At 40.5% G+C, this 27,084-nt stretch overlaps 3 protein-coding genes across 3 annotated transcripts; all 3 read right to left on the minus strand.

Annotated features, from left to right (window-relative positions):
• Positions 1 to 362: 362 nt before the first annotated feature.
• hhatlb (hedgehog acyltransferase like, b) lies at positions 363 to 8,020 on the minus strand. Its single transcript, XM_083901941.1, has 12 exons — positions 7,882 to 8,020; positions 6,100 to 6,240; positions 4,955 to 5,022; positions 4,752 to 4,865; positions 3,537 to 3,731; positions 3,236 to 3,445; positions 2,881 to 3,052; positions 2,634 to 2,778; positions 2,524 to 2,559; positions 2,210 to 2,411; positions 1,903 to 2,044; positions 363 to 1,808 (listed from the first exon to the last, which is right to left on the minus strand). Exons 2-12 carry the CDS (start codon positions 6,203 to 6,205, stop codon positions 1,594 to 1,596), a joined length of 1,605 nt encoding a protein of 534 aa, XP_083758067.1. The 5' UTR covers positions 6,206 to 6,240; positions 7,882 to 8,020; the 3' UTR covers positions 363 to 1,593.
• An 806-nt stretch (positions 8,021 to 8,826) lies between these two features.
• LOC310937563 (glycine--tRNA ligase-like) lies at positions 8,827 to 17,105 on the minus strand. The gene is made up of 17 exons (XM_083901847.1): positions 16,968 to 17,105; positions 15,937 to 16,038; positions 15,729 to 15,831; positions 15,485 to 15,626; positions 15,311 to 15,399; positions 13,791 to 13,867; positions 13,503 to 13,648; positions 13,266 to 13,415; positions 13,015 to 13,177; positions 12,244 to 12,408; positions 12,037 to 12,145; positions 10,954 to 11,098; positions 10,787 to 10,872; positions 10,579 to 10,688; positions 9,817 to 9,910; positions 9,508 to 9,698; positions 8,827 to 9,431 (listed from the first exon to the last, which is right to left on the minus strand). Exons 1-17 carry the CDS (start codon positions 17,010 to 17,012, stop codon positions 9,318 to 9,320), a joined length of 2,031 nt encoding a protein of 676 aa, XP_083757973.1. The 5' UTR covers positions 17,013 to 17,105; the 3' UTR covers positions 8,827 to 9,317.
• An 807-nt stretch (positions 17,106 to 17,912) lies between these two features.
• On the minus strand, positions 17,913 to 25,650 carry LOC310937630 (glycine--tRNA ligase-like). Its single transcript, XM_083901939.1, has 17 exons — positions 25,344 to 25,650; positions 23,686 to 23,787; positions 23,457 to 23,559; positions 23,238 to 23,379; positions 22,858 to 22,946; positions 22,041 to 22,117; positions 21,805 to 21,950; positions 21,575 to 21,724; positions 21,306 to 21,468; positions 21,055 to 21,219; positions 20,864 to 20,972; positions 20,634 to 20,778; positions 20,346 to 20,431; positions 20,124 to 20,233; positions 19,761 to 19,854; positions 19,479 to 19,669; positions 17,913 to 18,426 (listed from the first exon to the last, which is right to left on the minus strand). The coding sequence occupies exons 1-17, from the start codon at positions 25,635 to 25,637 to the stop codon at positions 18,301 to 18,303; spliced, it is 2,292 nt and encodes a 763-aa protein (XP_083758065.1). The 5' UTR covers positions 25,638 to 25,650; the 3' UTR covers positions 17,913 to 18,300.
• Between the last annotated feature and the right edge of the window lie 1,434 nt (positions 25,651 to 27,084).

Genomic DNA, 27,084 nt, shown 5'->3' on the forward strand with positions numbered 1-27,084 from the left:
AAAATGGACTTTACCACCTAAAGCCAGGGACTCTTCCAACCACAAACCCTCTCTGACCCACAACCACACATCACAAAACTGTACGTACACATGATGCAGCACAACATTAAAATGGAGAAACTGCTACTTTCAACCTGTAATTGACCATGACATATTTTCGTTGACTTGTATTCTTTTTTTCATGGTTCTGTGATGTTATTTTGACAAGTCCTAGTTGTAAATGTGGTATTTTAACTCTGAATGTCAACTTTAAGATTGAGGACACAAGTTGTGTTGACTCTGACGAGCAGTTTATTTGCTTGCATGTGAACCAAACGATCAGAAATGCTTAAATTCAAACCACTCTAGCAGCTAAGCGTTGGACAAAGGATCCACATGTGGTGTCAAACTAAATTAAAGTCATTTAAGATGGTTCAGTCTGGTTTACCATCGAGAATAGCTCTGGTAACCTTCAGCTAAGGCAGATTACTATAACCAGTTAAAGCTTTTCTCGATGACTGTAAATGTGTAACATGTTTTTTTTCTTTCTCTTTCTTTTTTGATGCCGTCACCAGTCGTTTGTGCTGCTGCTCAAAATGTCCCTCTGCTGCTGAAAGCCAGAGGAATTAAATAAAAGATCGTCTGAAGCTCATCATGTCTCATGTCATAGTTGGAGCTGGGGGCGGCTGGACTCTACACAAGGTACATACAGCAGATGGTTGTCAATGTTTTTGGAGCTAGTGCAAGTAGATGGAGTCAAACTTCACATCCAAATTACTGAAACTAAGTTGAGGTTCATAGTCGACCAAGGGTCACAGGACCTTATGTCAGACCACTCTGAAACTATCTCCCTGAGGTTGATTTAAGTCCTTTACCAAGTCTACATTGTAAATGGGTTTAGGGGGCAAAAAGAGTTCAGTTTGATTAAAAGTCTCTAGATTTATAACATCGGTAAACATTTTCCTGAGGACTTCATGGTTAATTGTGTATTTCAATATTGTAAACTTAATACAATGGATGATAAAGTGGGACAACCGTATGACTGACAGCCAGTATGGTTCAGGTGTTTATATCTGATAACCATGAATCCATAATTTACACTAAAATATGTTCAGTTGGAAATGTTTGGGGTTAGATGCTTTGTCACCAGTCAATGATATATAAACAAAATTATAGGTCTAAGGAAATCTAAATATGTCTTAAAATCATTTTACCAAGCAGTCATGCATAAACACTCCCAAGTAGTTTCTGTGAAAACCAGACAAAGCCAGTTTCAGACAATCTTAAAACAGTCAATGCCAGGAAGCATGATGTGATGATCAGAAACACCTCACACCACAAACCACCAGATGGTGGTTTAGTAACTCAGACTGCAAAAGAAGCTCCGCTGTTGCTTTAACACCTGTTCCACTGTTTCGCTGTCAAACTTTTTTTTTTTTTTTTAAACTGCTGAACCAAAAGTTGCGATTTATTTGCCGTGATATCGCTCAAGGCAAACAAATGCGTTGTCTGCAGTGTTGTCGCACAGTTTAAGACGAAACTTTTTGAGTCTGTTAACTTCACAACGTTGAATACTGTCGGCTGCTTCGTCCTTTATGGCCAACGCCACAATATCTACTCGGCCTTTTCCTTACTGGGATCTGCGACCAGCTGAGGATCAGTCGGTGCTGCATCAGCAGCACTGGTCTCGCTGGCGGTGAGGTTTTGAGGCGGGACGGCAGGAAGGGGATCGGGGTCATTGATCAGGGCCTGTCTCCTCTCTTGCTCCTTAATCACTTGAACGAGGCAGTAGGTCATAAACATGACAATGACGGTGGTTATAGGGAAACCTGGGAAGGGATGGACGCACATTTAAATGACTGACTTTTACCAAACTGTACTGAAAGTAACAGTAAATTAATATAATATAAAAACAACAATCACCTTTGAGGAGGAGTCGTTTAGCGACCAACTTTGCAAAGTCTAAACTGTTCAGTGCTACGATGTTGAAAAAAACGATGCACCAGAAGTTCAAAGTGTTGACGATGGCTCTGATCCTGCGCGACATGGCTTCCGACATTTCCATCTGTTGATTCAATTCAATCCAATCAACATCTACAGTTCTCTGGTTACAGCCACAAAACCCCCAAACACAACAAGTTGAATGAAATGCTTATAACTGAAATGATCACAGCCAATTGAGGATGATTTACACCACTAATTAAACACTAAAATACAAGTATTGACCCACCTCCATGGAGGCAAACGGCTCCGTGGCGAAGAATTTGGCCGTCCACAGCTCAAAGTTGAGGCCGAAACAGTTGAGGAAAGCCCAGAGTAGCACCACCTGACAGGGTCCCAGCCAGAGAACGGCAACGCCATAGGTGCACAGCGTCGCCACCAGCTCCTCCACCACGTTGTCGTGTTTCCCACCCAGGTAATCGTACACATACCTGTGGGGGGGGTAAGGACCAGTAATTTATAGGTCACTCTTAATAAAAAGCTTCCTAACCATAGAATGAAAATCATCGGCATCCCTGGTAAGGACGACTTTAATGCACTCACTTGCACAGCCAGTCGTTGATCCCTCTGTCGAAGTGGCTGCAGAAAAGAGGAAACGGAGCAAGTTTAGATTTATATCACCAGAGTGTGATGAACCACATGATCCCACTCACGTCTCAGCGAACATGTAGAGCATCGTGATGCATTTCGGCGGCTTGGGTGGGTCCAGATGATCCAGTCTGGACACGGTGTTGATGACCCCAAACATGACTGCTGCTTTGACCCAGTCGTACACCAAGTTAAAGTAAGCCAGACCCACTGGAAACGGTTCAAACATGCTTTTGTTAGTTTACACCGAGAACAGGTGACCAGAAACGTAGAACCTTTGATTATTTTGCGGGCAGGTTGGCATTTCCACACCTAGAGCCCAGTCTGAGAGGCGCTTGAGCAGCTTCATGTCAGTGGGTATAGTCCGGATGTACATGAAGTGAAAGAGGACGTCCACAACAATGATGACCCCCAAGTGGATCAGGCCCTGCACGCTGATATTCCACATTTCCCGCTCTTTTCTGGTCAGATCTGACTTGTTGGCCTGTGGGGGGCAGCAGACACAAGTCTCAACTACAACAGTCCAAACAAACCTTTTGCGATGCTTCTCGTGAACCAAAGAATTTACAACCATAGCTCACATTATAAATTGGATGGTTTCTAAAAATAACTCTGATTGGAAACTAACAGCAGCTTTAAACTATTTCTAAGGACTTTTTTAACTTACTTGAACATGAAATTTGTCAAAGGTCATAATGGGCCCAAAATAGAAGAAGGGGAGGTAGAAGTTGTACTTGAGCAGCTCCAGGATGTTGTAGTTTCCGTCTTTCCTCTCACAATTCTCAAGAGCGAAGCTCATGCAGCGCATGATGGTAAACCCACAGCCTCCGTAGAAGAGGACGTGGCGCAGCTCAAAGTCTCCCTCGACAAATCCAGCCTGTGTGCAGAAGAAAACGACAAATAAACAAAATAATTTTTTATTTAAAACCAAAACGTCTCCCGCCCCCCCTTCATGTAATTCCGTTTACCTGCCAGGACACAAAAGGTTCACACTTGAATGTGGCCAGAGTGAAAAAGCCAGTGACGAAGCAAAGCCAGCGAATTTTCACCAGCGAGATGCTGTAGAGAAGGATGCAGTGAGACAGGATGAGGGAGACGTACGTCCAACCCATACTGGTCCACACAGCCAGAAGTCCATACACCATGTGGACCAGAGGCCTGTGCTGTGAGGGACACAAACGGTGTAACCACATGACCACACGTCCAAAATCATGATATCACCACTTTATTCTCATGGTATTGAGACTATTTTTGTAATGTTATGACTTTATTCTCGTAAAGTACCAACTTTATTCTCATTAAATTACAGCTTTATTCTTGTAATATTACAATCTTATTCTCACTATTAAAACTTTATTCTTGTGATATTACAACTTTATACTTGTATTATTGCAACTTTATTCTCATTAAATTATGACTTTATTCTTGTAATATTGCGACTTTATACTCATAATATTCCAACTTTATTCCCATAATATTATGACTTTATTCTTGTGATGTTACAACTTTATTCTTGTAATGTTGCGACTTTATTCTCACTAAATTACAACTTTATTCTTGTAATATTGCAATCTTATTCTCTTACTATGACTTTATTCTTGTAGTATTACGACCTTATTCTCATAATATTCCACCTTTATTCCCATAATATGACTTTATTCTTGTGATATTGCGACTTTATTGTCCTTAAATTACGACTTTATTCTTGTAATATTGCAACTTTATTCTTATATTACAACTTTTTTCTCTTAATTTTAGGACGTTTGGCCCCAACACTGATAGGTTTTCACTCTGTGACTCAAAATGTGCCTGACAATAGTGACGTGATGTTATATTTAGATGAAGTTTCTGTTTTTACTGCTGCTTTTATTCATCTATAATCGGTCCCTCTATTTAACTTCTTCCCACCTGGTTCCATTCATCATCTGCTGTTTAGCTGCTGATATAAAAGGCTGCTGTGCAACGCTGTAAAAATAAACGGTGACTAAGTGGCTTTGAAATGTCACCAAGTTTTCATAATAACGGGCGTCGTGTGAGATTAATTCATCACGGTGGACGACGTGATTGTTTTTTTTTTCTCCGTTATAATAGCAGCTCTGCTCCCACCATTAAACCCAAATTGACTTTTAGCACATTTCTCTTCCTACAGCAGCTCAATCAATGAATCAGTACTTGTGAGGCACCTGTGGAGACAGCAGTGAGCAGATCTTGGCGAACAACACGTGACCAGAAAGAGCGAACAAGATGTGCGCTCTGAAAGTGGAAAACCACATCATCCACTCAAAGTCGGCCGTATCCTGTGAGCAGAGAGAGAAGTTAGACGGGCGTTGTTATTATTGTGCGCTGATAAAGTCCTGTTTTCACAGAAATAGTCATACTCTCTTACCATTTTCCTCCCAAAGTAGTACCAGCCTGGTCTCATGCTGGTTTTGAACGACTTTCTGCTTGCATTTGCTGATTAGATAAAGACAAAAACCACATGTTTAAATTGGGATTTATTGTAAATTGACTTTAGACTCTATTGTGTTTGCAGTAGTGTAAATGTTTGCTTGAGAAACTGCAATACATGCAGAAACAAACTTATCTGGTTCATCTCCTTCCTGTTGACCGCACATGTGAAACCTTTGTTACAGAGAGACAGTGAAACTGTACTCTCATACCTATTTTTTTTCCCCCTTTTTGTCTGTGTGTATTAATACTGACACCTGATCTCCTCTGCGTGGTCTGCATAGCTTCAGCGCTTCACTCCCTCACTGTACTGTTGACTTTACCACGAGGGAGTTTATACAGAGTGAAAGCCGGACCTTGGCTCATCCTCTCAGGATCAACCTGAGTGCAGTTTTAAAACAACTGTATGGGTGTGCAAGGCCTTTGCTGACATAATCTACACTACCGTTTTCCATTAAAAGTCCCACTTTTATTCATCAAAAGAGTTGCAAAATGAATAGAAAATATAGTCAAGACATTGACAAGAATAGAAATAATGATTTTTATTCCAAACAAAGAAGCAGCAAAACTGTTTTCAGCTGTGCTAACATCATTGCACAAGGGTTTTCTAATCATCCAATAGCCTTCTAATGCAGTTGGCAAACACAATGTACCATTAGAACACTGGAAATGGGCCTCTATACACCTTTGTACATATTCCATTAAAAAACAGACGTTTGCAGCTGGAATAGTCGTTTACCACATTAACAATGTATAGAGTGTATTTCTGATTCATTTAATGTTATATTCATTGAAAGAAATGGTTTTCCCTCAAAAATAAGGACATTTCTAAGTGACCGTTAAGTTTTGAACGGTAGTGCAAGTGAGCTACGATCTGGTGATACGATATATGGCCCGATAGAGGGTTGATGATGCCATGTATCGCAGTATTTTTGGATCCTATAAGCAAGGCCATATATTGTAACCCCCCCCTCCCATAGTCTATTTTAAGTAAAACTCTGAGTGAAAAATAACAGTTTGTTTATACAGTTTTCTTTGTCTAGTGGGAGGAGTGAAGGATGGTAGAGATAGTGAAATACTTACAGCTGGACACCTCAAAGATCCAACTCGTGGCCCAGATCATGGCCAGACCCAGCATCGTGTTGTAGAAATAGAGTTCATATTTAGGAAGTGCAGCTTTGACCCCCATGGTGACACCGAACGGACACGTTCTGGAGTATTAACCTGAGCACAAACAATTCAAAGAGTCAACAGTTTATCTTATACAGTACAGCTCTGCTCACCTGCAAAACGAGGGGATCATAAAGCTTCTGGTCCTCACCTTGTTCTTATCTCGTCTGCAGAGTCCTACACGAGCAGCTCTACGTAAGCTTTGCAGTAAAAAAGTGTGATCTGTTCCAGGTGGAACTTAAAGTACACACTTTGACTCGTCTGTCATTTTTTATTCCAGTATCCGACGCCATGTCATCATTTAAGTACGACACTCAATGCAGTTACCACCTATGAAATTAACAATACAGTATACTGCTCAGTATTATACAGATCGTGGCCTATGTCCATGTTCCGTCTGTTAGCGTCTCACCGATCAAAGGAGGATCCAAAATGCGGAAATGAGTGATGAGCAGGTGCTGACATCCAAAGAAATGCAGTAACAAGATGAACAGGCAGAGCAAGGGGTGGAAAGTTCACAAACTAAATACTCAAGGGCGTGGAAAGAGAGCGCAGGTTAAACTAATCCGGCTCAGGAGCAGAGGACGGTCTGAGAGCAAAGCAAAGAGAGAGGCTGCCAATGACCCTCCAAAAAGACAAGCAGGAGCCAAGAGCCAGATTCAGGAGACAGAGAAGGAGACCACTGGGCAGATCCTGGAAGATAGAAAGGGTCTGAGGCAGGAACTAAGGCAGGGTTTCACCAGAGGCCAATGATGCGGTCTGAGGCCATCAGGCTCTGTGTGACCACCAGTTTGATCTGGAGGTGGAGCAGAAGTCCACGAGCTGAGCTCTGGTCTCTCTGTGAAGGCTGGGCTGACAAGCCACAGGTGAAGACCTTGTCTCAGTGGGTCATTAAAGGTCCTACATGACTCCAGGTCACTGAAAGCCTCGATCTGAAGCTTGGTTGTTGGGCTGAAGATCAGGATGACTTTTTGGAAAGTCAACCTGGTGAATTGAATCTTTTTCCATTTCCTTCGAAATGTAGCTAAATCAAAATAAGGGAAGTAAAAACCAAAGACATCTCATTGGACATAGACAGGAAGTACATGGAAATATCTGGGGAAAAGTGCATAGAAAATGAATTTTTCATGTTTAATGATCCTGTCTGTGCAGTAGTTTCATAATATGTAATATATTTTTTTAGCAGTTTTATAAATTAAGCAGCAAAAGCAGAATTACGGCTCTAAGTTATCAAGTAGTTTGTCTTCTCATTTAAACCACTGGATCATAACATCACTCACTATAGGTCTAAACTGTATCTACAACATAACAGAAAATGACCGAACTATCGTATAAATGTTAAAGAGTAATTAATTATATTCAGGGTTCCAGGTCTCTGTCAAACTGAAGAAAGTCTTCAAATCAAGGAAGAAGAACAGTGAAGGACAAACGGCTAAAGTTCCCTCTGTTCAGAAGTCAAAGCCTTGAAGACACTAACAAGGTGCAGCTGCCTGCTATTTATAACCAAACTTCTCTCCAGTGAATTCATCCTTTAGCTTTTGTCACAATCTTTCTGGAACATACAGTACATACGTAACCACACTGAGGGAAATAAGTGATTGGCAACATCAAAAATATAACTGTTCCCTGTGTCTGTGTCCCTGCTGCTCAAATGCCACACAGTCATGCGAGTTTGGCACCTGTTGTCACACTGACCTTGAATTCCGCCGTTGCGAACTTGGAGAAGTTACCGTGAACCAAACCTTGAGTGTAGATCTGTAAAGCGTAGATTCAAATATCCCGAAACATAAACAAAAGCCGTTCCCCTGCGGTGCATCCGAAGGGCTGCGTTTGGTCGCTCTGACTCCCTCACAGGGAGCTGCCGTCGGTTAAAGGTGACATGATGTATTTATACTTTGACCACTGACACAGAGGAGGGGGGGGGGGGCGGAACAGAACAGCATGATAATAGCTTATAAGCCTGACAACACAGGGTCTTGGTTGTGAAGCGGTGGAGGTGCTAACCCAACCTAAACCCGCTAAATAGTGCATTAAGTGTAGAATGATTTTGAGAGGTACGGCTGACACTGTTGCCTCACAGCAAAAAGACAGGGGTTCGTGACCAGGTTTCTCCATGTTGCGTTTGTGGGTTTTCTCTGGGTTCTCTTTGAATTAGTGTTTCTTGTTATGGAGATGTTTGGTTTGCCTCTGGAGTCAGTGAAAAGTTTGATTGATGATAGCTCAGATCTGATGGGAACTCAGATGTTTTAGGTCCAGATGCCTGGTTCCTCGGTATCTAGGTGAGGGAGAACCTTGAAAGGGGGTCTAGTTTGTGTCTATAACCAGGTCGTTGGGACGAAAACACTCCGCCCAACTGCATCAGCGAACTTCTATTTACTATTTTGCGTCTGCTGCTTATAGTGAAATGTCTTGCACTGCAGCTTTAGCCTTAACGACACAATAGCTCCTCCCTTTTCTCCTCTTGCTCCTCCTCCTCCTCCACATTCATGGCTGCAGGATCTCTAAGCCTCTAAGGCCAAACGTCGCTTCTTCTTCATAATATAACACAGTGAGATGTGTGGGAAACAATGATGTTATTCATATTAAAGTCATGTGCATGAGATGATTTATTTGGAAAACTTAACATACAGAACATAGAAAACCCTGTATTTATATACGAGCCTTCCTTATTTATTTTTTATTTTATTTCACTTTTTGGTACAGTAATACGTTTGGAATAGAAGTGTGAATAATAATAATAATGATAATAGTCTGGTAACTGCAATGGAAAGTGCATTTAAGCCACTGTTATTACCAAGCTGTGCATTTACATTAGAAATAAAACCGCATTTCCATAATGTTAACTCCATATAATCTATATATCTATAATTTTTCCTCACATTCAGGTCTTATTCTGGTTCCTCAGGTGATGAAAATACTGTTAAAGGTGAAGTCGTCCACAGAGGACCGTGTTATTCCTGCAGTCTGTCACTCAAAAATACTCAAAAAAGCAGTATGTATAATAACAAATACCTCGCCTGTGCATAGTCGTGAAAGATTGTTTACTTAAAAAATATGTGTGAGGCAAGAATTGACAACAAATTAACCGTTTGTGCACACAGAGCAGAGGAGGAAGAGGATGAAGAGTGTGGTTACTCCTTCTTGTTGGTCTCCTGTCCTTCAAATATAGGATACTTGCTCTCCACCTCAGCCCAAGTCAACGTGCCGTTGGCCATGTCACGAACCAGACCAGGTAACTCGGAAACCTGCAATATATCTGTAAGTTAGTCAAAAGAAAAACAACAAAAACTGAATATAAATGTTGATCTCTGAATAGCTCACCTCAGCCCTGATCTGCCTCATGGAGTCTCGCTCTCTCAGCGTGGCCGTGTGCGGCGTCTTGTTCGCCGTGTCGAAGTCGACGGTGATGCCGAACGCCACGCCGATCTCGTCCGACCTGGCGTAGCGGCGGCCGATGGATCCCGACGAGTCGTCCACTTTGTGAGACACGCCATTCTTGGTCATGGCCTCGGCTGAGAGAGAGATTTAGAAAAGAAAACGAGTTCATGGACGAAGTGGAGGAGGAGCTTATTCTATGTCGATAAGCAAAAAGCTTTACATTGAATAGCAGAATTCTATATATATACTCACATAACTGGGACACGAACGGCATAAACTCCTGGTTTGAGCTCAAAGGCAGGATGGTGCACTTGTACGGAGACACGGGCGCCGGGAAACTGAAATACTGCACCGAGGAAAAAGAGATAAATCAATAACAAATAATTGAGTTCTAAGAACACATGATAAAAATGTGCCTATAGTTTATAGGTGTGAATATACACATATTGTATAAATTAACACGTTTTATTGTATTTATACTACATTAATGGCATACTTTAGTATATTTATAGTGTGTGTTTATATATATATATATATATATAAATATAAATGCAGTAAATCTATATGTATAGTTAGTGTAATGTTGGTTAATCCTATTTTTGATCATCTGTTAATCAGTTTGAAAGTTCAAGCTGATTAGCTCTGACGAGCTCTGATTATATATATATATATACGTATCTATCTAGATATGGATATATATCTATATACATACATACACATACATATATATGTATGTACGTATGTGTGTATATATAGATATATAGTTATATATCTATATATAGACATGCATCTATATATACATACAGTATATACACATCTATATATATCTAGATATATATCTATATTTATATATACATACATTAATATATATATATATATATATATACATATATACATACATATATGTATATACACACATGCATGACTATGTACTGTATGTAGATTTTATTTACCAGACCCCAGATCTGCGTAAAAACAGCTCATAAGGATCCTTAAAAACCCAAACGTTCTCACCGTCCTCTGTTCGTCTCCCCCTCGGATGCGGAACGAATGCTCAAAGATGGAGTACATGATTCTGCCGATGCCGAACGACGGCTCGATCACGTTGGGAACGATCTCCTCCACTGTGTGGGGAAAAAAAGCAAAGAGCGTTCAAGAACCCTGACATTAACACGCACAGCTGGAAGGTTCCAGGTGGTTTTGTGCCCACGTCTGTTCTTACCGTGCAGGGTTTTCTGGAACCTCTTCACACTGACCATGTCTTTAGTCAGTGTGAATGTTTTGCCCTCTGTTTCGATGCTGAACTGCCTAAAAAAACACACAAACACAACCTTTGTCAGATTTAAACGATAACTTGACAAAACACTCGCGTGCATTTTTAGTTCTTACCCAGCATCAGTGAGAAGCTTCTCCTGGTTAGTGATGTAACACTCGTCACAGACGGACAGGAAGTCCAGAACCAGCTTGGCGTCTTTCTTGAACGCCATCCCGATGGCGCCTTTGTTCGGCTCGAACTGAACCACGGCTACGACTTTGTGAGAAGACGTTAAGGAGGAAACAACACGGAGCCTAATATTCTATTATAATATTATTATAATATAAAAAACTAAGCGCTGATATTTTACAAGTCAGTCTTTTGGTTGTTTTTTTATGACGGAGTATTTGGGCCAAACTGAAGAGAGAACAAAATTATAAAGCCCTAAATCAGGATATTATGAGAAAAAAAAAATTATAATTTTACAAGAATAAAGTCGTAATATTACAAGAATATAGTCATATTAATAAAGTCGTAATATTTAAAAAAAAGTCTTAATTTCAGGAGAATAAAGTCATAATATTAATAAAGTAGTCATTTTGAGAGAATTAAGTCATAATACTACAAAAATGAAGTCGTAATATTACAAGAATAAAGTATTGATATTAAAAAAGTCGTAATTTTGGGAGAATAAAGTCGGGATATTACGAAAATAGTCGTAATTTTGGGAAAATAAAGTCGTAATATTACAAGAATAAAGTCTTAATATTAAAAAAGTTGGAAGTTTGGGAGAATAAACTTGTAAGAAAAAACTTGTAATTTTGGGAGAATAAAGTCGTAATGTTAGATTATTTTTTATCATGATCTAATGTATTATCATTAAATAGCAACAGAACACAAATAAAAATCACAAATAAAATGACATTTTAGGGCATGAACAAGCCAATAAATAAAAAAATATATGAATATAAAAATGTTTATCATTAATCTTTAAGGGCTTTATTTAAAGTCAACTCCTCTGCAGTTATGTAATAACTTACCTATGTGCTTGTATATTGTTGTAAATCTCTCTTCCTGTTTGAGGAAGTCTAGAAGCTGCACGACTCACTTCCTGTGCAGCACGATGGAAAACTAACGACTCACACGAGATCGACCGCCCAGCCAGAGGAGCAAAGATTGTTTATGATGTGGTGAGAGTGAGGTCTGTTTGAAGGATATGGGTTCTTTCAGAGGCTTCTCTGCCACCAGAGGAACTTTAGTGGCTCTGGTGTGACACGACAGGTCGTAACACGAGCGATCGGCGCAGCCTACGATTTCTATCCAGCCCTGAGAGAGAGAAACAGAACATCATGAGGATAAAACACAGAGCTCTGATGTTGAGATGTTGAGGATGAGAGAAGAGCAGGCTTCTTTTTTTTTTTTACATAGGAGGTCAAGGACTCTGCGTCCCAGCAGTCGCAGGCGTAGTGAGCCATCTCGTTCTCCATGTGCTGACGGAAGCGCACTCGCTCTTTGGAGAGGCCGACTTTGAGCAGGTACAGGTAGATCCTGCCGATGTAGTAGCCCAGCACTGAGTTGTTGATCACGCCCTGTGGACAGGAGAGGATTTAAAAGATGACATGTATATATATGTGTATATGTATATACATATACATACATATATATATACATACATATGTATGGGATTGTTGGATTCTACATTATCTGTTAAAACCTTTTATTTATTACAGATAATATTGTTTTATAGCTTATTTTATTGCTATTTATACTTTTTTTTTTTAAACCTCTGGACTGTCTTTTATGCTTTTTAATGTAACTGCATGGCACTTTGATCAAATTTGCATAGGATACACACATTATTTGAATATATTGATAAACCAATCTGATAGGCAGATATCTTTTTAAAAAAAGTGTTAATTTTCTTCACTAAAATAAACTTTTAATGGTAAGTATACAACAAAATTGCCCCCATTTTGAAACTGAATCACTATGTAAAAGTAGTGAGAATTGAAAAGAGTTTTTATGCATTTTTTAAGCATTTATGGCACAATTTGTAGTATTTAGGCAAAGTCTGCTCATCAAAAACCTGAATATTTAAGGTTATCTTATATTGTCTTATCCTAAATCACCTTAGATGGGGAGCAGATACTTAAACATGGATGTTTTCAGGACTTGAATAACAAATGAGCCGTTACCTGCTCCACAGCGTCGCCCAGCTTCATGATCTGTGCCGGCTGACCGCTGGTCTGAGCCTTGGACGAGAACAGCAGAATCTCCAGGTCGGCGAGGTTGGGGAATTTGGGGTGGACTTTGTCGTTGGGGTCGACAAAGTGCTCGATCTCAGCCATGGTGAACTCTCTGCTCAAAAAGGACGGATGGAGGATTTCTATGTTTGTTAAACATCTGGATCTGGAGGATGATGTGTGTTTCAGGAGGGTCTCTTTACCTGACGCGGATGAGTCCTGATCGAGGCGAGATCTCGTTCCTGAAGGAATTCCCGATCTGGGCGGCGCCGAAGGGCAGTTTCCCCTGGTTGAACTCCAAGAGACGCTTGAAGTTGAGGAACATTCCCTGAGCCGTTTCAGGCCTCAGGTAGCTGCACAGAGAAGATTCAATACAGCAAATGTTGTTGTTTTTTTTAAAGACATATAACACAACGAGGCGTTGTTGCGATGCTCAGTACCCGGGCGTGTTCCCTCCCGGCCCGATGGAGGTCTTAAACATCAGGTTGAAGGAAACGGGAGGCGTGAGGTCGTTCCCCGTGGACGGAGACTTGACGTCGTAGCTGACGAAGAGGTCGGCCAGCTCCTTCTGAGTGTAGTTGTCCATCTGAAACAAAGGCAGCAGTTACTTACAGTGGTTACTTGCTCCACCTGCAGGTGGCAGTGTTCTTCACATGAAAGAGTCCAGATTAGAGCCAGAGTTTTGCCGCCTTTGTGGGTTTGTTAAGTGTAAAGTGTGTGGGCCCCACCTGAGTGATCACGTCCTCCATCTCGTCGGCCTTCTCTTTGGAGCACGACTCGTCAGAGATGAGTTTCTTTAAGTGAGCTGTGGGTGAAAAACACTTTCTGTTCATGCAAAGAAATGCAATGTGTACTTTTTATGTCTCAATATTCTTTTTTTTTTAATCAACTGATCTGAGCGAGTTGACCCTCAATGCACCCTTGGTAAATTGTTGGAGAGCTATGATTAATTTTATATCAAATACATTTTTCGTAGTGATATAAAGTCGCGATAATTGTGCCAAAGTCCCGAAATAGTGTTGTATCATTATTTTTGTTCATAAAAGTGAACTTTGAACTGTGACGTATTTCCAAATTTCACAGATTCAATCCCATTTTAAACATTTTGAGTACTTTTAGCTCAGGTGTGTTTATGTATATATATATATATATATATATATATATACATATATGTATATATATATATATATATATATATATATACATATATACATATATATATATATATATATATATATATATATATATATATATATATATGTATATATGTATATATATATATATATATATATATATATATGTATATATATATATATATATATATATATATATATGTATATATGTATATATATATATATATATATATATATATATATATATATGTATATATGTATATATATATATATATATATATATATATATGTATATATGTATATATATATATATATATATATATATATATATATATGTATATATGTATATATATATATATATATATATATGTATATATGTATATATATATATATATAGGACGGATGGAGGATTTATATGTTTGTTAAACATATAAATCATACATATACACACATATATATGTATATGTGTGTATGTGTGTGTATGTGTATAGATATACATATGTTATATATATACACACACATATGTGTATATGATATACATACATATGTATGTATACGTGTGTATGTATATCTATATATATGTGTGTGTATATGTGTGTATATGTGTGTATGTGTATATATATGTATATACATACATATATGTGTATATATATGTCATATATATATACACATATGTATATAAGCAAAAAAAACTGATCATTGCAAACAAAATGTGTATTTTTGAGCGACTAAATTAATATTTTATTTGCAAATTTGTGTATTTTTTTATGTTGTGGGTTCATTTATGTTTTGCTCAGTTCATAAAGCGTTGTTTTTCTCTTTAAAAAAAACAAAAAACATCCGACACAAATCTAATCCCATACTAACCCAACTATACTATGTTCTGAAAACTTGAAAATCCAGTCCCCTAAGAACTCCGGCTTCAAACCCCCATCCCCCGACCTGAACCATAAACCAGCCTGGAGACAAAAAAGCTCCACAAAGGCAGGTGAAAACCTGCTCTTTCAGACGTGGATCTACAATAATGTCGTCAGGAATTTCACTAAAAACCTCCTGATTCTGACAGAAGTTCCTCTCATCTGTGAAGATCTAGATATGGAAGCAAAGAAGTTCACCTTTCAGCAGGTGGTCAGCTCGGTAACACTCTCCAGTCTTGGCGTCTTTCACCATGTAGTCGGCGAATTTATCCACATGCCCAGACGTCCTGAAGGAGGAGATTAAAAGTCTGAGATTAAACGAGTTCCATTCATAAATACAGCACACAGTTAGATTGTGTTTATGTTGTTTACTTGAGCACGGGCTCAGGAGTCAGCATGGTGCAGTCGATCTCCAGGATCTGCTCCTCCTGGATGAAGTGCTGCCTCCACACCTGCAGGATGTTGTTCTTCAGGGCACAGCCCACAGGGCCGAAGTCGTACAGGCCGCTCACACCTGAGGGCAGAGCGTCAAAGTGAAACTTTCACTCTCTCTGTGAAACGATGCAACCGCAGCTCAATACTTTTGCTGTCACCTTCACTATGATTTTCTTTTTACCTCCATATATGGCGAAAGCCTGAATGTAGAAGAACCTCCTCTTTAAGGTGTCCTCCATCTTCACCCGGTCCACAGTCTCCTCCTTGGGCTGAAGAGCCAACTCCTACAAGCGAGGATGCATTTAAATCATTTAAATTCATTCCAAGAATCGACAAACCACCGAAATAGAAACGAAAAGTAAAAACCAGCGCTGGAGAACGTCTCAGACCTTTGCTTCAAGAATCCTCTTGCGTGCTTTCAGCTCAGCCACAGCTTTGTTCACCTCCTGCTCTGAGGCTCCTTTGGCCTTCAACTGCTGCACCAGGTCACCCTGTGAGGACACATCGTGGTTCACTTCCGCACAGTATTATATATACATATATATACATATATTTATTTTAATTAATATATACATATATTTATTTATTTTAATTCATATATATTATATATTTTTTTTTTATTATTTTTTTTTTTTAGGTGTAATCTATCTTTAATTAATTATTTAATTATGTCACCAATGTGCTGTTTATTATATACCTTGTAGTTTTATACATTCAAATTGTAAAAAAAAAAATATATATACACATATACATATATATATATACATATATATACATATGTATATATATACACGTATATATATATACACATGTATATATATATACATATATACGTATATGTATAAATAACATTTATAAAGTTTATAGTAACGAACTACTGTGTAACATATCAAAAATAAATGATCTGATTTCAGCTTCTGAAATGACAATATATTCTGAATGATTTGCTTCTAAAACAACATTTAGATTAGATTAGACATCAGATTAGATTAGGTTTTGACTTTATTGACCCTGCACTGAGTTAATTATTTAATTAATTAAAGCAGAAAAAAAAAAAAAGTTTCAGAGGTAGACAAGTGACGAATAATATAAATGTAGAATGTCCTTATATGTATTTTATGGACCTAACAATTCCTCAATGAATCGATCAGTTAGTCGAGAGAATAACTGATGATGATAAATAGCATCAGGGCCAACTTTCACTTTCACTCATCCAGACTCGCCTTTCACTTCTAACGCGTGCGTTTTTTCCCCCAATTCGTGCTCGTGAAAGATAAACAGTTTAAAGTGTCAAACATTTACAGGAGTAAATCTCGTGCGCGCTTTGGAGACGTGGACACAAACTTAACGCGGAACACATGTTGTTGTTGTTATTGTTTACAGGTGTGGGAGGAAGAGAAGAGAAAAGAAGAGCACTCACCTGCACGCGCACAGATTCTCTCAAAGGTGCGAGGATTTGTTCCATCTCGACTCGAGTGAAGAGTTTCGTGTGAACGTGGATCTGATGCGTCTGTGACCGGCTGATGGTTCAGAGATCTGACTGAGGAGGAAGCGCCTCTGCTCCGGCTTTGACCGCTGAGGAAGAGGAGGAGGAAGGAGGAGGAAGAGGAAGAGGATGGAGGAGGCGCCTGTTTTCAACTCTGTGAAACAAGCGCTTTTGTTGCATCAGCCAGAATCATATGGTACAGAGGAGAGAGAGTTTAGAAACAAACAACAATAACAGCAGCAGCACACAGAGTATGGCCCTTTAAAGACCTTCTGCTTCTTCTGAGGGGGCCCAGGTGCGCTCCTGTAAAAAGAGAGGGGGGCCACACTGGCCACAACAACCACAGTGGGTTTTTAAAACCACAGCGAATCATCGCAAAGATTTGATTCTGTCACACTTTTTAAATCACTTTTTGTTGTACTTTATTTTATTATTAATAAAACCATATTAATAACTGATCTATGTGTTGCTTTCAATGGCCTTTATCAGATTATCTCATTGACCAATGCTAAATTATATCACCACCTTATTAAATACAATTTTAGTTATGCATTTTCTAAGAGTTTTTTCAAAATGTGTGGTCTGTCTCCCTCTGGTGGGCTTCATAAGGTACAGCAAGAGCCAATACAGTGTGTTTGAAGTAACTTAGGCTTTTAATAAGTAATATTATGAGGTTAATATTGATAAATAATGAAATAAAAACTATTAAATAGGTAGAAAGTAGCTGGTGGAGGATCATAGTGATGGAAGGATGGATTTTAGGCTGCAGATTTCCTTTCATTTTGCTCCTTCCACTCCTGTGTGAATCAGATCACTGGAAAAGTAATCGAGTCATCACTTGGTTTAAAATACTGAAAATGAAAGTGAAACCGTTGCGTGTCCATGTTCCAGTAAGTGCTGGCTGTTTTTATTGAAACATTTCAAATATCTCAATATGCCTGAAAAGTGAAAAGTTAGACGCTTCCTTCACTGCAGACTCAAAACATCCTGATTTACAGTTTTCTCCCTTTTTCTTTTTTTTTTTCTTCGTCAAAACACGGATGAAACGACAGAGTCCCTGTGCGAGCTTTATCCACGACTGTTAGATATGAAGAATACATGATGTTTTCATGGATTGCAGTGGTGAAGGAGGAGGAGCTTGGCTCACACACACTGTAGCTCATCACAATACGCTTGCAAACTTTTTCTTCTTAGTGATGCTCATGTAAAAAGTCTGTGGATTTATTTATTTTTTTCTCCCCCCATGGATCGAGTGGAGGGCGAGCGTTTACTCTTCGGCAGCGTCCTTCTTGCTGGTCTCTTGTCCTTCAAAGACGGGATACTTGCTCTCCACTTCTGACCAGGTCAACGCGCCGTTAGCCAAATCCCGGATGATCACGGGCAACTCGCTGACCTGTGGGGAGAAGAGACTTTCAGTATGGAACACTGGAGCTGCAACTAACCATTATGTTCTCCATGAATCGTTTGGTCCATGAAAATGACGATGTTCTCAAATGTCTCGTTTTTGTCCGCAAACCAAGGGTTTCTTTGTTATGTGGAGCAAAGAAACGAAGAAAACGTTCACGTTTAAGAAGCTAAAACAATCAGAAATCTTGTTTTAAAGGCGCCGTATGTAAGAATGTGGCCAAAAACAGTTACTACATTCAAATTCAAAACACCGGGGTCTTTTAGGTTTCGTTTTCTGACGTAACTGGCAACCCGTGGTTGCTCGACAGCTGAGACTCTACTGACTGCAATGACTGGTCACATGCCAAAACATGATTTCAAAACATAAACATGATTTGCAGTCTGCAAAATATTTTTTTTAATGCAAATATTTTGTCTGTACTGTTGTTGTTGGTGAGTTCAGTTTGTTTTATGAACATTATTCCTGAGTCTCTGTGACATATTAGGAGGATTTTACGGCCAGTTGATTTAGATTTATTACATAATGCACCTTTAATCATGAAAAAAAGCTTCAAACCGAAACGATTAATCATTTCAGCTCTATAGAACACTATGAGCAGTACTTTAATAACGCATTGGCGACGTTGTTTAGGGCGAAATTGATGACCAATATATATTTTTTGATAAATCGATGACATTTGTTTGTTTTCTTTTAATAATTAAAACAAATGCTCTAATTTTTCAGCTTCATATAACTAAGAAATCAGTAAAGCTGCATAATTAAAGGTTTGTGGAGATTTTATGGACCAAACAATTAAACAACTAATAGAGAAAAGATACTGATAGGACAAAAATACAGAGTTGTGAGACATGATTATCGATGCGTTGTTGCCACACATTGACATTTTAATGACATTAGGGACAGATTCTTCTTCCAGTTTGGCTCACAAGTGGCAAAACTTCACGGCGCTAATTACAGGAAAGAACGTAAACAGAAAACAGAATAGCAGCGAATCCTGCGTTTTCAGCTCGTATTTGTACTCTTAAATAAAAGCTCACCTCAGCCCTGATCTGCCTCATGGAGTCTCGGTCTCTCAGCGTGGCCGTGTGCGGCGTCTTGTTCACCGTGTCGAAGTCGATGGTGATGCCGAACGCCACGCCGACCTCGTCCGTCCTGGCGTAGCGGCGCCCGATGGACCCGGCCGAGTCGTCCACCTTGTGCGAGACGCCGTTCTTGGTCATGGCCTCGGCTGAGAAAGAGAGCGAGAGAGGAAATATTCCATGACATACCATTTCAGATTAAAATAGAAACGTATTTGATATGATAACACGAGCACTTACATAGTTCCTTCACGAAGGGCACGAATTCCTGGTTTTGACTCAGAGGCAGAACAGAACACTTGTATGGAGCGACGGTAGCCGGGAAGCTAAAGTACTGTTGAACACAAAACAAACTTTAAATTACACAGTTCTTGACAACGTTTCCCAGCTTTCGTGAACAATATTTCAACTTTTGAAAGTTGAACCTAGCACCTGCTGATAAAGAGCCAGTCTGTTTATTCTTAAAGGGGTTTTCACATTAATGCTAAGGAAACAAGCCCTCGACATGCTACTCCTTAAAAGATGAACTCCGTTTAGATGTCAAAATTTTGGATAAAAAGCCACAGATCTGATACTGACTGAATGATTACTCATTCCACTCACCGTTCTTTGCTCGTCGCCCTCCCTGACGCGGAACGTGTGCTCGAAGATGGAGTACATGATCCGACCGATGCCAAAGGACGGCTCGATCACGTTGGGGACGACCTCCTCCACTGTGGGCGACAAACGCAGGGTTTACAACGTTGTCGCGTTTACAGAGTGTTGTCGTCGCTCTCGGATCTTTCTGATATAATAATAATAATAATAATAGGAAAAGAATCTCACCGTGCAGAGTCTTCTGGAATCGCTTGATGCCGACCATGTCCTTGGTGAGTTTGAACGTCTTGCCCTCCGTCTCGATGGTGAACTCTCTGCGAGTGAAAATAAAGACTTGTTTAAAAAGAATCTATCCATCTATCTAAGCTAGATGGTACATAGATGGATAGATATCTATCTTAGAGAGAGATATCTATCCATCCAAGATAGAGATATCTATCTATCTTAGAGATATCTATCCATCCATCCATCCATCCATCCATCCATCCATCTAGATATGCTCAACAAAGCACTCACCCAGTCTCGTTGAGGAGCGTCTCCTGCTCTGTGATGTAGCATTCGTCACACGTGGACAGGAACTCCATAGCTAGCTTAGCCTCCTTCTTATACGCCTTCCCGATGGCGCCTTTGTTGGGCTCAAACTGGACGACGTTTACAACTTTGTGAGGTGAAATTAAGGCGAACGACTGCGGAATTTTCACATCAATTGTTTTGGTCGTCGACTGCAGCAACGTAAGGAAAGGATATGGGTTCTTTGAGAGGCTTCTCGGCAACCAGCGGGACCTTTGTGGCTTTGGCGTGACATTTCAGGTCAAAACAAGAGCGGTCGGCGCAGCCCACGATCTCGATCCAACCCTGCAAGATGACAACACCTTTAAATCCGACGCCACAGGGACTAAAAACGAAGGATTATTTAAAAAAAATCCCTGTCGCATACGTAGGAGGTTTTGGTTTCAGCGTCCCAGCAGTCACACGCGTAGTGAGCCATCTCGTTGTCCATGTGCTGTCGGAAGCGCAGCTTGTCTTTGGCGACGCCGACTTTAGTCAGGTAGAGGTAGATCCGACCAATGAAATATCCCAGGACGGAGTTATTGATCACACCCTGCACGACAGAGAAGGTTTGAATTAGAAAAACAATCACAGTTATGAGTCATTTTTCTGAGCTTAGGTTCCTGAAGTGATTCCGACCTGCTCCACGGCATCGCCCAGCCTCATGATTTGTGCAGACTGTCCACTGGTCTGAGCCTTAGAGGAGTACAAGATGATGTCCAGGTCAGCTACATTGGAGAATTTAGGGTGGACCTTCTCAGCGGGGTCCACAAAGTGCTCAATCTCAGCCATGGTGAACTCTCTGTGGGAAGATCAACACAGAGGCTTAATCATTTAAGACAAGCGCGACTTTTATGATCATTAATAAAATAAATGTGCAGTGATAAGAGCGGTGGTTTCGGGCTCACCTAACGCGGATGAGTCCAGAGCGTGGGGAGATTTCATTCCTGAAAGAGTTTCCTATTTGAGCAGCAGCAAAGGGCAGTTTACCCTGGTTGAACTCCAAGAGTCGCTTAAAGTTGAGGAAGATTCCCTGAGCGGTTTCAGGCCTCAAATAGCTGCAGATGATCAGAAAAACGTGGGTCAGAATAACTCGGGAGTTTAGGGATTTTAGGGTCGGTGCGGGTTTTTTTTTTACCCCGTCATGTTCCCTCCTGGTCCGATGGACGTCTGGAACATCAGGTTGAAGGAAATGGGAGGCGAGAGGTTGTTTCCTGTAGTGGGGGATTTGACGTTGTATTTCACAAACAGATCGGTCAGCTGTTCTTGGGTGTAGTTGTCCATCTGGACGAAAGAATATCGGTCGTATCAGAATCATCCATAGCTTTGTCGGTCACTGTTTTCACAACATATTACGTGAACATGTTTACTGACCTGCGTGATGACGTCGTCCATCTCCGCTTTCTTCTCTGCCGCACACTTCTTATCAGACATCAGCTTCTGGAGATGAGCTGAACACAAGAAACACTATAGTTACCGTTTATTGTTCTTCTTCTACTAATAATATCCAGTAGGCTGCGCGCTAGAGCTGAAACAAATAACTATTTTGATAACCTGTTTCATGATTAAAACAAGATTTCTGATTGTTTCAGCTTCTTAAATGTGAATATTTTCTTCGTTTCTTTGCTCCACATAACAAAGAAATCACTAAAACTGACATTTTATGGACCAAACAATGCATCGAGAAAACAACGGACAGATTAATTGATTATGAAAATAATCCTTAGTTGCAGCTCTACTGCACACTGAGGAGTGTAATGCTGCCCTCAAAAGTTCTTCCAACAAAGCAAATCACATTTCCAGGTTTGCGAAATAGCAAATATTCAAGTCGTGATACATATTCTCTGCTCTGTCCAAAGCCTGTCTGTCAAAGCTCAAGCCTCTGATCCCAGCAGCTTGAATTGTGTCGTGTGATTTTCGACTTCCAGTGATACACACACACACACGCACACAAGCTACAACTACAACAGCACAAGTTTGGACAGTGTCCACGTCTCCCTCTGCAGAGAGAACCTCATGAATAATACAGCTGAAAATCCTACTCCACTGCACTGTGCTTTTGGGACGACGACCCCATTTACTGTTGCACCGCTCCATCATCTGAGTCTCTTTCTCACTTAAAAACCACAGTTGTATACTGTGAATACTGTTGAAATAATGTATATACAGGCAGAATGTTCAACCTGCTTACCTTTGAGGAGGTGGTCAGCCCTGAAACATTCGCCGTTTTTGACATCTTTCACCATGTAGTCGGCGAATTTGTCCACGTGTCCTGACGTTCTGGTGAAATAATAAAATAAAAAACACGAATATAAGGAAGGAATCACATGCATCATGATGTGTTTGTGTGTGTTTTTCCTTGTTTGAGGAGTGTCTCTGCAACCGGGCTATGGAGAGCTGCGATTGTGACAGTCTCCATGCATAAAATCACAGAATCAATATGTGCCCGTTTGTAAGAAAAAACCCAGAGTTAAGCATTGTGTTCAGCTGTCTCTGGGAACCACCAGGCAAGTGACGCGATAGCGACAGAGACAGAGATGATGACATGAGGCAGTTTGTCAGTTGACGTACTTGAGGACGGACTCAGGAGTCAGCATGGTGCAGTCGATCTCCAGGATCTGCTCCTCCTGGATGAAGTGCTGCCTCCACGCCTGCAGGATGTTGTTCTTCAGGGCACAGCCCACAGGGCCGAAGTCGTACAGGCCGCTCACACCTGAGGGAGGAAAAAACACCGCGTGGTAACAAAGTGCTTACTAAGAGCGAAAAGACAGCAACGGTTTTCTATCTTACCTCCATAGATGGCGAAGGCCTGGTCGTAGAAGAACCGCCTCTTGAGGGTGTCCTCCATCTTGGTTCTGTCGACGATGTCATCTTTGGGTTGCAATGCCAGTTCCTGAAAGGAAAATCGCATCACACAAATACGAGTTTGAATAATCTCACTCTAATAATCCAATCGGCACTTCCTAAATCATTTTTCACGTCTCCAATTTGCGGACTTTGGGTCACACTACGCTCTCACCTTGGCCTCCAGAGTCCTCTTCTTCGCCTTCAGTTCAGCCACAGCTTTAGCGACATCCACATCGGGGGCACCGTCCTGTTTCAGCTGACGAACCCGGTCTCCCTAAGACAGAGAGTTTGGGTTTTGAGGGTTTCCAACAATGACGTTAGCTTATGTTGTTGTTGTTTTTTCATTTATGGTATCAGCATCATCTTGTCCAATCCTGGCATAAGTTATGCTGCTTTCACTGCCGATCAAACTACCATGGTGCACATGGCATTAATGCTTTTGTTGTTTCTGTCCTCCTTCTGCAGGTTCCTGTGACTCCAGGGCAGCAGGATCCAGATTCAGGCCTTTAATATTTAAGATGACCAAAACTTTCTGTCCTCGTTTAACATATATGCTCAACAAAAATATAAACGCACAAACTTAAAATGGTGAACAAAAACAGAATGTCGTGACATTTGCTCAGATTCTTGATGCATTTGTTTACGGAATGATTTGTTTTGCTCAAACCCAGTAGTCCAGTGTCACTTGGCCACTCCTATTAACTACAATCTCAGATTGTGAGTATTTCAACTCACCTGACTCATGGAGCATGGCAGAGTGGTGGTCAATATGCGTGACCGGTACACAGACACTCCTTATGGTCCGGTCAATAAAAGGGCACACCAAAATGTGGACTTTTGTCACTTGTCAATATGCCACAGATGTCACAAATCATGAGGGAGCGTGCCATTGGCATGCTGAGTGCTGGGTTGAGTGTTACAGCTGTGGCAACACAACTGAATGTGCATCATTCCACGATCATTCCAGGCCACAATCGACAGCCTGCGTCGGCCGGCGTAACGCTGGTGGACACACACGTTATTGAAGTTTGTGAACTTGGATCATCGACCCCCATTGTGTTCTTCCTGCCATTACTCCAGGACTTTTGTTTTGAAATTGATCCTAATGCTCGCAAATTAAAGCCACTTTATTGATAAAATTGTACTGTTATTTTGGGATAGTTACTCTGTTTTGTAACATAACAAGAACTACAAGTTTTTCTTCGTGCGTTTATATTTTTGTTGAGTGTAGTTGTGACTCCAGGGCAGCAGGATCCAGATCTGACACAATTATTATTACTATGATATTAGCAATGGCTAATAAAACAGATGATACTGCTGCAAGGATACTAAACCCCTGTCATCACAACAAACAGTCTAACGGTGCTGCCCCCCTCCTTCTTTTCTTCGTTCATCCAAAACCAAGCCGGAGCATATGTGGATCACATTCTTCCGAACATTTCCTCCCATTAAAAGGGAATTTTCCTCCCCAGTGACTTTGCTTATTGTTGTAAATTGTTGACTTTCTCTTTCTCTCGTCAGCTCAAAGCCTTGGTTTGCCCTAAGATTAAATACGAGTTGTGATTTGCCCAAACACAGTGTGATTTAATTTAAACCCCACCCTGCACTCGAATGTCTGCAGCAGCAGCACACTCACTGAAACGTGGCAAAGGGCGCAGGCAACCACTGCTAACGAGCGTTAGCATCGAGCTAGCAGCGTCTCCTCATTCATTGACAGCTTTATGAGCAGCCGCTCTGCTGTCTGCGTGACCCGGTAAACTAACCAAGCTGCGGGCAATTAAGTTTAATCTAATCTCGAGTTGACCGGCTTCTTTAAAAAGCGAGCGGTACCTGTTCCTTGACCGCGAGCCTCAACGGGGCGAGAATCTCCTCAATGTTGCCGTCCATGGTTCGTCCTTCTTCCGCCAGCTGCAGCCACAGGCTTCCCTTCTTCTTCTTCGTCCTCTTCTGACACAGGCGAACCGAGCTGGACAACGGCCTGTTTCCAGGCGACTGGCGGCGGAGCGGCTGCCGAACGAAGCGGTCCGTGAAGCGCGGACAGAGGGAGTGGACCTCGGCAGTGCTGGCCCTCAACAGTGCTGGTGCTGCTGCTGCTGCTGCGCTACGAAAAAGAAGAAGAAGCATGGACCGACCGCCGTAATGCGAGAAGAGGAGAATGATGAAATCCTTAAAAATACGTAAACGACGTAGCCGCTTCCGGCAAACACTTTCGCCACAGAGGCGTTTGTTGACGTAGTGGCAGATTCGCCACGAAGACTGCTTAATATTTGTGCTGTTCGAGTTTATTTAGTTTATATTAATACTTTATCATTATTTATCCACTGTGCACTTGGGAGATAGCTATTGTTCTTTTTTTTATTTGCATTTTTTTTTAACCCTTTAAGGTAGTACTCGACCACACTTTAAGTCACTATATCTCATTGAAAAATGCATGCATTATCGTTATCGTAAGTAACTAAAATAATAAAAAATGCAAAGAAAAATGTTTCCTTTGCTTTTTTTCTTGATGCGTACATTAAAGGGTTAAATAGAAAAAAAATATAATAATTTAAAGGTGCATTATGTAATAAATCTAAAGCAACTGGCCATAAAATCCTCCTAATATGTCACAGAGACTCAGGAATAATGTTCATATAACAAACTGAACTCACCAACAACAACAGTACAGACAAAATATTTGCATTAAAAAAAATATATTTTGCAGACTGCAAATCATGTTTATGTTTTGAAATCATGTTTTTGGCATGTGGCGCCACCTACCGCCAACTACCAATCATTGCAGTCAGTAGAGTCTCAGCTGCCGAGCAACCACAGGTTTGCCAGTTACGTCAAAAAACAAAACCTAAAAGACCTGTATTTTTAATTTGAATGTAGTAACTGTTTTTGGCCACATTCTTACATATGGCACCTTTAAATAGTTTTTGTTGGGGGTAGGAGTATTTTTGATGCTCTAAAATCATAGAAAGTTTGACTATATTTTTTAAAAGTGATGTCACATTTAAAAAAAAAAAAAAAGTTTCTTTGACTCTTTATTTTCTTAAAATGTTGACCTAATAATTGGCCGCTGTGTTTGTATTAACACGCTGGTTGTGCATCGACATGTTTAATGAACAGTCAATAAAAAAGTGACGTCACATAAACAAAAACAAGCAAAAAACAAATTTGAAGAAAACTTAAATTGTCACCAGGAGTTAATACTGGGTTTATACCACACGGTGGCGCCACATGCAAACTAATGATGACTGTGGAGAAACAAATCCACACAAAATCAGTGATAAAATGTCCAACTGCTGCATTGAACTAATTATTTGCTGTAATAAAAACAACAGGAACACCAACACACACACAGGTTTCATTGACTCTAACGTCTGTTTTAATGTTTTTGCTTGTTTTTGCATGTGGTTTCTAATGTGTTTGTTCATTTGTGTCCAGGCCTCCGGAAACTGAACCCTTGTCCCTGAATCTGTGCATGCAGGGTCAGCAGCTTGAAGAAATCAAGTAGGAGGCCGATAAATGCTCAAGAACCCACACAGCACACCCCGTTAGAACAGTATTTCTCGGTCCTGTGGAC

The sequence above is a fragment of the Microchirus variegatus genome (assembly GCF_963457635.1).
Source record: "Microchirus variegatus genome assembly, chromosome: 15".
In the NCBI taxonomy this organism is placed as follows: Eukaryota; Metazoa; Chordata; class Actinopteri; order Pleuronectiformes; family Soleidae; genus Microchirus; species Microchirus variegatus.

What these genes read in the sequence shown, in the direction of transcription:
- hhatlb (XM_083901941.1), bottom strand. Translation starts at nt 6,205, where the DNA reads ATGGGGGTCAAAGCTGCACTTCCTAAATATGAACTCTATTTCTACAAC. An exon ending in ACTACTTTGGGAGGAAAATG is followed by an intron (nt 4,866 to 4,954) that starts GTAAGAGAGTAT and finishes CTCTGCTCACAG; the next exon opens with GATACGGCCGACTTTGAGTG. An exon ending in AACCTTTTGTGTCCTGGCAG is followed by an intron (nt 3,446 to 3,536) that starts GTAAACGGAATT and finishes TTCTGCACACAG; the next exon opens with GCTGGATTTGTCGAGGGAGA.
- LOC310937563 (XM_083901847.1), bottom strand. Translation starts at nt 17,012, where the DNA reads ATGGAACAAATCCTCGCACCTTTGAGAGAATCTGTGCGCGTGCAG. An exon ending in AGAGGATTCTTGAAGCAAAG is followed by an intron (nt 15,832 to 15,936) that starts GTCTGAGACGTT and finishes CCTCGCTTGTAG; the next exon opens with GAGTTGGCTCTTCAGCCCAA. An exon ending in TGGGCGACGCTGTGGAGCAG is followed by an intron (nt 12,409 to 13,014) that starts GTAACGGCTCAT and finishes TCCTGTCCACAG; the next exon opens with GGCGTGATCAACAACTCAGT.
- LOC310937630 (XM_083901939.1), bottom strand. Translation starts at nt 25,637, where the DNA reads ATGCTTCTTCTTCTTTTTCGTAGCGCAGCAGCAGCAGCAGCACCAGCA. An exon ending in TGGACGACGTCATCACGCAG is followed by an intron (nt 21,951 to 22,040) that starts GTCAGTAAACAT and finishes TCTTTCGTCCAG; the next exon opens with ATGGACAACTACACCCAAGA. An exon ending in ACGCTCCTCAACGAGACTGG is followed by an intron (nt 20,432 to 20,633) that starts GTGAGTGCTTTG and finishes TTTCACTCGCAG; the next exon opens with AGAGTTCACCATCGAGACGG.